The sequence below is a fragment of the Athene noctua genome, chromosome 18, assembly GCF_965140245.1.
Source record: "Athene noctua chromosome 18, bAthNoc1.hap1.1, whole genome shotgun sequence".
Taxonomy (NCBI): domain Eukaryota; kingdom Metazoa; phylum Chordata; class Aves; order Strigiformes; family Strigidae; genus Athene; species Athene noctua.
The window spans coordinates 2,411,162-2,423,356 of NC_134054.1; the positions used below are offsets into that span (position 1 = coordinate 2,411,162).

At 38.5% G+C, this 12,195-nt stretch overlaps 1 protein-coding gene across 3 annotated transcripts in view; it reads right to left on the bottom strand.

The window, feature by feature from the left end:
* The window catches only part of MYH10 (myosin heavy chain 10), a 104,154-nt gene that overhangs the window by 26,444 nt on the left and 65,515 nt on the right, over positions 1–12,195 (bottom strand). For 2 of the 3 annotated variants that reach the window (XM_074922326.1, XM_074922325.1), the window contains 8 exons: positions 11,939–12,037; positions 10,867–11,010; positions 10,476–10,571; positions 6,462–6,580; positions 5,915–6,067; positions 5,363–5,536; positions 3,394–3,567; positions 1,563–1,677 (listed from right to left, as the gene is read on the bottom strand). In XM_074922326.1, coding sequence (XP_074778427.1) covers positions 1,563–1,677; positions 3,394–3,567; positions 5,363–5,536; positions 5,915–6,067; positions 6,462–6,580; positions 10,476–10,571; positions 10,867–11,010; positions 11,939–12,037 — 1,074 coding nt within the window. Of the gene's footprint in view, positions 1–440; positions 504–1,562; positions 1,678–3,393; positions 3,568–5,362; positions 5,537–5,914; positions 6,068–6,461; positions 6,581–10,475; positions 10,572–10,866; positions 11,011–11,938; positions 12,038–12,195 lie in introns of all 3 variants that reach the window. The other variant, XM_074922324.1, reaches the window with a different exon arrangement.

Here is a 12,195-nt window from a genome sequence, read left to right on the forward strand (position 1 = left end):
AACTGCAGCACTCATTCTGACACTTCAATACATTCTTCAGCTCTCCTCGCAAAAGAATACATCCACATTCTAAAACATTCCAAAGCTTCGTCAATGTTGGACTGCAGAAAGAAGCTTGATAGTGTTACAAAGCTTATACATTCTCTCAAATGCTTGGGGCTCCCAGAATTACCACTTAAGCAATTCTGTATCTCAACATGGAACTAGGAAGCAACAAACCTTTTGATCTGCAATGCTTAAATGCAATGCATAAAATATAGATGCTATATGTATGCAGCAGCAACTCAATAGGTATGCACTCAGAGACCATTTGCCTTGTGGAGGTATACCTAAGTTTAGCATGAAATGAAAAGTTCATGCAAGCCTACGAGCAAAAATGGTTTTCCTGTAGATACAACAGCCCTGCCTTTAATAGGCCTCCTGTTTTTATATCCATTCACCTGGTGGATCATGAAGACCAGTAATATTGTCATAGAAACAGGCTCTCTGAATATTCTGAATCTCTAAGGCAGAGAAACAGCAAAAAAAAAAGACAGAAGAGCAGATACACAAGACACTTCAGTTAGTATACAGAACAGGTTTATCAGTTGCAAACAGACTTAACTGTGCTACAAAAGCAATCAGGCCACAACATATTCCATGCACATTTCCATTATCTGTGGAAGCAGGTTTTGAATATTTGGACCAAAAAACACTTTTGCTTCTGTGCGTGTACTCAAAAGGGAAGGAGTAGATCCCCAACCAAAAAGTTCTTTATATATTCATTAAAACTGCTCTCTGTAGCTGAACCAAGTAAGAGGGAAACTCAGTATTAACCTATTGCATCATCTATATCACAAGCTTAATTGCCTCCTTGAATAAGAAACTACAGGATTTGTATACTGTGACATGTAAATATACTCTAATTAATATACTGTGACACTAAAAATTAGAACAGAAAAGTCCCTGATAAGTATTTATTTGGCTATTTCTGCTTCTTGGAGTCATTTGGTAAAAACGTTGATAAGTACTTTCAGCTGATGTGAAGGTAAACTAGCTAATGAACAATGCACAGTTAAAATAGGAATACATTGTATTTTATTTTAATATGCAATATCTAAGCACTAGTATGGCTGTTAATGAATTTTATTTTAGAATATGCAGATTTTCGGGATATCACCCACCACTGCACATGAAACAACTGTGCTAGTGCTCACATTTTATTAACAGCAAGAACCATTACAGCTGTTTATGTTCAGGACTCCACTGCAGCAAATCCAACTAAGAGTTCTGGACAAGATTCTACATGAAATTTGACACAGGGTAATAAGTATTATAGTAAGTGAATCAGTTCAAGTAATGAACATGAGAAGCAGCTACTCAGAAATGGTACATGTGCAAGGGACCATAGGTGCAACCCAGCTTCCTTGTTGTACTTCTGGTGCTAAACAACAGAGAAAATGCCGTAGATATTTACAATGTAGAGGTGAAGGGTGAGGAGGGAGCAGGCACAAAAACCCCCAAACTCATCCAACAAGGTAAAACTTGCTAACAAGTAGTGTGCTCACAACATGATCTCTTACCATCCTTCCAAAGCTCTGCAACAAATTTGTCAGAAGACTGGTGCAACAGTGTGGCCACATTGTCATTCAGGGGATCCATATTCTTCATTAGCCACTCATCTGCCTTGTAGTCTACCTGCAGAGCAGCCAAGTTGCACATGATCAGATAAGCTCCCAGCTTTAGGTTCAAATAATAAAAAAAAAGCTTTCAGAATACTATACTGATGTTTCTTCCTATTGTCTTCTTCATACTTGCTTGTTGTGTTAGTTGTGCCTCCTTAGAACAAAGTACCACAAGAAGTTATTATTCTTTTGGAAAAGTAAATGAGAGCTTTCTTAAAAATTTAGCAATCTAACTTTTGCTTACTAATAGCTGGTATACATTTTCAGCCTCGTGTTATTGCCAAAATAAGGCTTTATTGTTCACTGTGAAGTTGTAAAAAGAACTCTATTATATAGAATCTAATTACTTTATCTAAATTACTAGAGAGTAAATTAAGGATGTGCTGCAGCACGATTTTTTTTTAATTTCACTATAGCTGTTATACTTAAAACACTTTGTTCTATAAAGAAAACAAAGCTCAAGAGAACCAATTCTGTGGTGTGCAATTAAAACTTTAGCTCAGCAGTTGAAAACTCAATGCTACCAACATGTGTTTCATCCCAACCCAAAAGAGAGCCCTAAAATTCCATAAGCCCAGTAAAACCTCTATATAGACTAGCACATCTTTGATTCAGCCGAACCGAAAGTCCTCTGCTTTTAAATAAGGACTTTGGAAGGAAAGCCACCTTTAAATGCTTCCAGCATCCAAAGCCAAGTAAGAGTGTTATCTTAATACTTCTTGCAAGAAAAGCTATTTTATGAATTATTTCAGTTTTGAAGGAATACACATGCTGATCAAAAACTGAAAAATGCCTTCTGTCTGAGGAGGATATGCAGTGCCAGTATTCCAGAAATGCCCACTCAGTTTGGCAGAATTAAACCATTCTTCAGAACAATTACTTCCTGGTAGTCAGGCACCAAGCTGTTTCACTTCATTTTGATTACCTAAAGGCAGCCTGTTATGAACTGCAGTAACAATGATGATTTCATAATGTTTTAAATATTGATACAATAAAATGTATAATTTCTTTATTTCACTTTTTGCCACAGTTACCTAGTTGGCACTACTGGCATTAACAAATAGATAACAACAAGCCATTAGTACTTTAAAGGAAAATTGAAAGATAGCTTTTAATCATTTGCACAACTTGCTTCTTTTAAGTATCAGGGCAAAAACTCATACTAGGATTAAGTTTTAACTATTTATGAAACTAATTACAAAGCACAGCCTTTGTGGATCCTTCATGATCACCAAGTACAAGAATCACTGTTATTTCATGGATATGTTCACAATCCACTTGAGCTCTGTCCCCCTCAGCAGGTGGCTGAAGATTGAACTAACAGTAAAAATGAAAAAAAATATCAGCTTCCCTACAAAAGGGGATACACAGAAAGTTTTATGTGAACTGAGGAGATAAAAGTAAAGATGGTACTGACACAGCCCTACTATCATCCTGGAAATACAGATATTCAGAAGAGATTCCTTTCAATAAAGTCCTGAAAAAACACTCACCTGTAAGACCTCGCAACAAAATCAAAGGGAACTCAAATATTTGCTTAATTTGTATTCATTTCTATTTTTCAGTTCTATTTGGTAACACGAGTTCCATCCCAGCTCTCCTGAATATGTTCAAGAAATTTAAAGAAGGCCACCCTCCTGCACAAGTATTTCTAGAGCTGTTATCTATACTGAATAGTACTTTCCCAAACCCAACATTTATAACCAAGTATTTAACATTTAACCCTTACCTTCCCTGCATAGTGAATAATGCAGAAGTCTGCTTTGTCCTTTAGCTGTCTTGGCTTTTGGAACTTGGAGTGGGTTCCTTGCTCTTGGACCAATTTTTCCACAAATGTCTTGTCAGTAGCTTTAGGGAACCAGCATTCTTCATCCAGTAATGCCAACACACCAGGAGGATTTGCCTGAAATTCAGTTGAATTTAATCTGCATTAATATTTAATTATTATTTTTTTAAAAATATTTTGGTATCTAAACCGCATCACTGAAAGCCACAATAAGGAGTTTTCTAAACTGATTCAAATTTTATTTATATTAAAACAAGCTGTGGGGGAGTCCAGTCCAATGAAGAACATAACTGGTTCAAACAAATTCATTCCAATGTATAGAGAGTCAGGCATGACTGACCTGATCTAGTGCTGCCTAGAGCCTTGCTTTGAGCAGAGACTGGAATAGATGACCTCTAGAGTTGCTATCTAAAAATTTCTGTGACACGTACATTGTACACAGCAGCTCATCCACATTTCCACAGTAGTTAATGTCATGCTTTAATGTGGGCTAAACTCAAGACAATTATCCCTCCCAGCCACTCGATACTACTGTGGCAGCCGCCAAGCCTTCCCTTGCCAAGCCCTGCATTGATATCCAGTACCAGCATCCAAAGAGATTCAGCAGGCTCCATTTGAGCAGCCAGCACAGTTTTCTATACTCCCTCTCCTCCTTCCATAATTTAAGTACTCCATTTGAAGGCTTGTGTATTTTTAAAATGAAGTAGGGAACAACCAATGTCTGTATTTTACAGCTGGAGAATTGTTTAACAGGATTATATTCCTTAGAGGAGACTGATGCACAGAGGAAGACAATGGAGAAAAAAAAGGGGGGTTATAATGTAATATAAGGGGATTTACACTTAAAAAGTTTCCACTGAATGTAAAGATTACACATTTGAAGAGAGATGTTTCTATATGCCTACTACATGGCATCACACTTACGGAACAATTATAAAAGTATTGACATCTGCTTTTCAAAAAAAAAAAAATCAAGTAACTTGATGTATTTTAGCATATTCTCCTAAACATCTGCATACAGCAAGCACTTACCCCATGAGGGTTTTTGGCAGAGATTTTACCTTCCAAGGAGGCAGAACCTTCTGGACTTCCACATACAAAGTACAAACCTTTGATAACTGAAACAATATTTCCCTTTTCCTACTCTAAATAAAAACAAGAACATAGCTTATGGGCTTTTCTGCTCTTCAGGAGCATGGCATCATTGGCAGCTTATGTGTATTCTAGAATACACACACAGAAATGTAGAGAGTAGTAACTGCAATGCCCTAGGTTTAATTTAAAAGGTCAAAATAATTTTGATAGCATAGTTCTGAGGCGTGAAGAATGATAACTTTCAGGAATGATGATCTTTGTTGTCCCCCGACTGGTCCTCCTGCTCTATGAAGCCCTCTTCAGCTTTCATATTTTAAGCAACCAAAAAAAAAAGTTAAAAAGCACAGTGATTAAAGCCACCTTTAAGATACTGTTTTCCTATTTGTAAGGCAAATTTATGCAGAAAACTCTACCCTAAAAGAAGTCTCAGGAATTTTGCTACTGATCACAAATGAAAAAAAGTTTGCCGTTAAGTCTAGAAAAGCTTTCTGAGCCACCACTCTACAGCTCCTGTAACACAATGGCATGGTTTAATATGAATGCAACAGGATTAAGTACTTCATTAGTACTACAGAAAAAAGTATAAAAATAGTAGTTTAGCTCAGCATTCTACTGTAACATCAGGGCAAAATCCTGTGAGGATAAATCCTTTTACTAGTTCACAGTATTTTAGACTTTGGACTTCAGCATTCGAGTTAATTCATTTTTTGTGACAGCACCACAAGAAACGCCTGTACAGTCTTAAAATTTGCAGGCAGTAAAATACAAACTTGGAAGGCTAACCTCTTCTCAGAGGATTATTAACACACAAACTTACAGGTCTTTCGATTAAGTCAATGCAAGGCTGCAGATCCAGTCCAAAGTCAATGAAATTCCACTCTATGCCCTCTCGCTGGTACTCCTCTTGCTCCAGGATAAACATTGTGTGGTTAAATAACTGCTGAAGCTTCTCATTGGTGTAGTTAATGCAGAGTTGCTCAAAGGAGTTCAACTACAAGAATAACATTAGCAAGCAAGAATAATTCAGTGACAGGATTTATCACGTATCTGAAAGTTGAAAATTTGACCTTACAAACTCTGCAACACTCAAATATAACAAAGAAAATTAGAAAATACATTATACAAGTCTCTTATGTTCCCTGTTATTAGTTTAATTATATATATGAAAAAATATCATATATAAAAGAACAATTTGGACTAAAGTATGACCTTTTAGCACTGTAATTTAGTGTTGTCAAACCATTTGCATGCTACAAAACAAAAACCCTCCTGCAGCCTTGGAATACCATGCATTAAGTGACTCTACAGTTAGTCCTGAACACACAATAAAAGCGAAAACGCAAGTCTGATTATCTGTATCTTGAAGTACCTCAAAGATTTCAAATCCAGCAATATCCAGAATTCCAATAAAAGACGCTCCCTGTCGTTTGGTCCTGTCCAAAGCTTTATTAATGCGGTGAACAAGCCAGCGGAAGAGGCGTTCATAGGTGGCCTTTGCCAAAGCTTCCACTGCAAAGTCTGCCTGAAAATCCAAACAGGAAAGTTTATTTACCCTGGAGAAGTCATCAAAAGAACACACAGATGTTATCACACATAACTAAGTAACAGAAGAAGTTTAATGGAGTTAATACCACTGAGGAATGAAAACAAGCAGCAGAATATGTAGTTTGATTAATGTTATGAAAAACTTGTTTTTAAACTGTTCTATAAAAAAACAAAAGCTCTCTGCATGTTTGATACATACAACAATGACATTAAAGGATGAAACCAGCAGAAGGTCAAGGAAAGGGAAAGGTTTCTTCTACTCTACCATTGATTTTTACCAGTGGCAGTACACACTTAACCCAATGTTCCTTATTAAGAGCTAATCAGGATGAGGTACAGTTTCACTTCATCTTTAAAGCACCAAAACTTACTTGCTCTTTGGTCTGGGCTTTCTGAACGTAGTCTCTGCCAACTTTGATGCGCGGTGTCAGTATGGCCCGGGTGAACTCCATTACGTTCATTCCCAGCAGATGGCAGAGTTTCTGTGCGACTGGAGATCAAAGTAATAAATGGAAGCACTTAAATCCTCCACCTTCCACAGCAGCTAGCAACACCGGTGAAACAAGCTACTGACAAAGGCAGCCATGTGCCAGCTTAGAAGCTGAACTGCCATTCCAAACAGCAGTTCGGGAGGTGCCCTCGTGTCCCGTGGATGGATGTACCCCAGCACACAGCCCGCATCCGCAGGGCCTCCAGCGCAAGGCTGATGGATGTCTCTACAGAGATAGAATGCTGAATGTCCTTAGGGGACTGCAGAACACACTAGATTTGATGAAATTGCAGGGAGGTCACTTAACAGCCCATACCCCACGCACAAGTGTTCATTTTGTTACTTTAAGAGGGAACATCCATTTCCTCATCTCCAGAAGAAAGGACAGTATGAGAACATCACACGTGAACTCTCCATCATACTAACGGCTGCTTAACAACTGTGCTCCCCTCCAGGCAGGTATGCCAGTGTAATGCTGCTATTACAGGCTACATCAAAATACATTGTTTAAACAATTTAAAGCATGGGTTTATAATATTTTATTATTAACAGCAACACAAGCAACAGCTCACATTAGACAGCATGAACTCTCCTGGTGTCATGTTCATTATCTGAAATAACCTGTTACCCACACCGTCATCAGCTAGTGCGCTAGCGTGGCCAGCAGGGACAGGGAAGGGATCTGACCCCTGTGCTCAGCACTGGTGAGGCCACACCTCAATTACTGGGTTCAGTTTTGGGCTCCTCACCCCAAAAAGGCCATTGAATGACACAAGCGGAAGGGCAACGGATCTGGGGCAGGGTCTAGAGCACAGGTCTGCTGGGGAGCAGCTGGGGGAACTGGGGGGGTTCAGTCTGGAGAAGAGGAGGCTGAGGGGAGACCTCCTGGCCCTCTGCAACTCCCTGCCAGGAGGGGGCAGAGAGGGGGGATGAGTCTCTGGAGCCAAGGCCCCAGCGCCAGGCCCCGAGGGAATGGCCTCAAGCTGCCCAGGGCAGGGTCAGGCTGGCTCTGAGGAAGGATTTCTGTGCAGAAGAGGCTGTTGGGCGTTGGAATGGGCTGCCCAGGGCAGGGGGGAGTCCCCGTCCCTGGAGGGGTTGAAGAGTCGGGTTGACCCAGCGCTGAGGGATCTGGGGGAGTTGGGAACGGTCAGTGCTAGGCTAATGGTTGGACTAGATGATCTTCAAGGTCCTTTCCAACCTAGTTGATTCTGTGATCATTACATATTCTTGCTACAATCCCTTTTTCTAAATCAATGTTCCAGTAGGTTGTGTTTATGATTCCATACTTCTAAAAATGAAAGTGACACTATAAAGGTATTTTTAGGTCTGGGTAAGTGTTGCCCTTTAGCAGGAAGCCCTTCAAACTACCAAGTATTTTAACCCCTTAACTTCGTAACTGACAGCTCATTGTTTCACTGTCAAAATGAAAAGAAGCTATTTTTACAAATCATCACTGGAAAATAGATTTTAATACCAAGATATTAAGAGCTTCCTCTGCTTTTTTTTTTTTTTTTGCTGTTTTTAAAAACTTGCTCTTAATGATGAGATTCTCTGTCTGGCTATATATTCATTGCAAGGGTTCATGAATCAACACACAACTTAATCAGTGAAATTAGGGTAGCATCCCAAATTGAGCACTCCTTTGACTTTAGCTACATGCAGGAGCATTTCTGTGCTTTGAGTATAAAAATGCACATCATAAAACTTGACACCTAAGGTTGTAAGCAGCAAATGTTGTCAGGATCTTTAAAAAAGAAAACAAACAAGAACTTGAAAATACTAGTTAACCATGAGCATCAGCTTGGTACTGTGATTAACGGATACTATATACAGAATACTACAGTTTTTAAGGGACACAGGTTTTTCCCCCCCATGTTGTACTCCATTGTACAGTGCACTACACTCAGCTCCTCTTTCATGAAATGTAAGATGGAATTTATTGTCCCTAATTTTCCAGTTTGTAGTAAAACATAGCTTAGGTAACAATAAACCATAGCAGAGGTAATACTAAAAATCACTTTTGAGTCAGACACTGGAGGAAGTTGTAGCCAACATTTCAGATAATATAGCATAATTCATCTTGTTTGCTTATAACCGAATAAGTCCCTTTTAAAAGGTGAGATTGTATAGAAAGCCCTGACTGTCCTGACTTCAATTTTATTACTGTTGGGTTTTGGATATAAAATTCTGAATTATTAGAAAGCAAGAGATACTGAAAAGCTCGTGCGGTTGCTTGTGAACCTCTGCCCTTTCTGCTGAAAGACATCTTCCAAATCTGGCAAGCATGAAAGGATTCTTTAAATACAGCTTCTCCCTTATCTTCATCCATGAAGGCTATATGGTTTTCTTGACATTTCTTATCTATACATGAAACAGGTATTTTTTTATTTGTATTTATTATCTACAGGGTAGAATTTTCTTTCCATATTTTTTGAAATCCCTGTTGTCCAGGTTCACACCTCCACTATCCACACAAATTCCTTCCCATCTATGGAGACACTAACCTGACCTATTGCAGACACATACCTCTAAATGAGATCAATCGCTATCAAGACACACTTAATTCTCTGGAGGACAATTACAGTGAGATGTGACAGTACAGATGACATGGGAGAGATTGATTTCACTCGGTGTCTTCAGAAAGATACAAGGCCACATAACCAAAGTAGTTTTTAAATATAAGAGAAGAGAAATAATGCTTTAACTATGATCTGACCTTTTCAGAATCTTTGCTTTATAATTCAGAATTTTGTACCAATATTATAAATACCCAACTATCAATATATTTATATCCAATATTACAATTCAGAATGCTATGCCCAAAACCCAAAGGTAATATAAAAATCAAGGTAGTAAGGAAGTAATAAGCATCTGTATCTTTCTACATCACACCTAAATGGACAGGGGTGTCCAAAGTGACTCAAGTGAGTTGCCTAAGCTGGCACTCAAAGTCTAAAAAACTGATCCCTCAACCCAACCTTTTTTTCCTCACTGCAAAACTTGAGGTGCCAACTGCCAGCTAAATGTCAAGTCAATGACTACTGAACTTGAATTCACAGCTGCTTGCTGGACTGCTTTGGGCAGTAGGCCACTGCCCTGAGAAATTACAAAAATTTTGGACACTGCAAGCAACCTACATGCACAGTAATTTAGGACAATTATGAAATGAGACACAGACGAGAATTTGAGTCATGCATGTGCAGCAGGTCCTCTGAATGATGTGTTTTGCTGCTCTTTTCACTGAAGTCAGTTCTCAAAGCTGACTTTCCGTGAGACCATTTAAAAGGCTGGTACTGAAGTACTAAATTAAAAACCCAAGATCTGTGTCGGCAGCTATCTTTTTTTTGTGAAGAAATATAATCCTCAGAATGCTGATCACGTTACAGGTACTAACTAATAAATTACATGTTAGTCATGCTACCATGCCACTTCAGAAATCAGATTTTTCTAAATACAGCATTTTTATGTTCAGCCATTTCACTATGGAAGTTGTGCTTGGCTTCCAGGGCTCTTATCATTGGCAAGAAAACGGCTGTCAAGAACCAAAGAAAACAAACTGATTTAAGCATGCACTTTTTCCTAATGATTAAGTCTTTGTAGATAGCAATAAACAAGCCTACAACTGAAATACTTGTTCAAAGTTTAGAAGCAATGCAAACAGCATACATTCTGTTGATGGATACTTAAATTTGTCTGCATTACAAGAATGAAAGAGAAGAGTATTAATAATTGCCCGTTGGCTACTACCACAACAGTCATGGCCTCTTTTTGGCACAGAATGCTATCAAGGAAGCTCAGAAGACTGCTCTGTACTTTTAAAGATATGCACTAAACAAACGCAGGAAGAAAACTACAGTTCAAGTTAAAGACAGCCATACAAATGTGATCAACTCACCAGTATTCTCTGGCATAGAAGCTTGATCAGTATTTCTCTCCTTCTTAAAGGAAATATTTCCAAATTGTAGCACTGAAGACACCACTTTCAGCATTGCTGTGTTAACAAAAAGACATATGCAAGAGTTTAATTGAAGAGGGCTCAGCTTAACAAATTTTTCTTGATACTTGTGTCACTCTCCAAATTCAAAGAATGAATCAAGAAAGGAAATAAAGTTTGTACTGTACTTTTGGGGCAAATGATTTTAATTCAACTCTAGCTTACATTAGGCAAACATTTGCTGCAGGTTGTCAAGACACTCGAGCAACATTAAATTTGGTGACATTAAATTAGGAAGCATGTGCACAAAAGAAAAAAGTAATTTTAAAAATCCAAAAGGCTCAATACTTACACAAGATCTCATCATGCGAAAATCCCATGATATGCATGGCTTCCATAGTCTCCTGAAAGTTATCCTTGTCTTGTTGCCCAGGAATGGGGATGTAGCCATTAGATAAAAATCTGTAATTGTTAAATCCTTCAAGCAGCAAGTCAGCTGTATTGTGGAGAAGGAGACAGAAAAATAAGCTCAAGAAATGCTGTTCACACCCACCTGTATTCTGTTCTCACTAAATGTGCAAGCTATGCTTTACAAAATCAGTTCCTCAAATATGGCTACAAGTCGTTATACCAGCTTCTGAAACTGTAAAAATTATTGTACCTTAAAAGCTGAAGCCAGATTCCCTGAATCTCTATCTGTAGCAACCTATATTAGCACTTTAACGCATTAAGCCTGTAAACAGAACATTACTTGAGTCAGGGATTTGAGATTATGTGAGATCTATTTGGAATATCCTAAAAAGAAGTATTTCTATTGAAAGGTAATAGACACAAGCAGAAATAGAGTCAGGTACTGATGATAACCACATCAAGGATGCTAAACACAGGCTTATCTAATATGGGAGCAGAGAGCGCGGATCAACTCTCTGAAGCCTGTACCTTCACACGGCTACATTTTATCACAACCTAACAGGAATTCCCGGTTACCAAGGGAATAACAACCAACACAGTACTGAAATGGCTGAAGCAAGCCTCAGGGTTTCATTATGTTTTTGTAAAACAGCTGCTTTTCTACCCAGTTTGAAGGCACGGTCCAGGACAGATAGGGCTGTCACTGCCGACTGGGTTTGTTATTTTATCAGCTGGGAGTGCCGCAGTTTCGACCCAGTGATTCCCAGCCAGCCCCTGCCCAAACTGCACTTTGTCAGGGAGGGGCCCATCTGCTTGAAATGCAACAGTTGCCTGACCTCATACTTGATAAAACCTAGAAGTGATTTCAAAACAAAGCCACCTGGCTTTTCATTCTTTTTAGAACTCACTGTTTCCAGACCAAAAAAATCATTCCAACTCAACTTTGTTAACACTGAAATAACAAATGTGGCACACAGAAGGAACAGGTTTACAAAATGAGATTCTCAACTTACACTTCAGGTGTTCTCCTGCTCCAGCTAGTAGTTGATAGAAGATATGAAATGTCCGCTCATCTTTAGCCTGACGAACAGCACGAGACTTTTCCAACAAGTCTGATTATAACTAGTCAAGGATCTTCTATAATTTTTAGTTTAAAATACCCAATGCAAACAAAAATTTTAAAGTAGGCTATATAATTAAAGACCAAATAGAACTTCAATAGTAATGACAAGATTATGTCCAATATGAACTTTCAGTAACTTTAAATGTG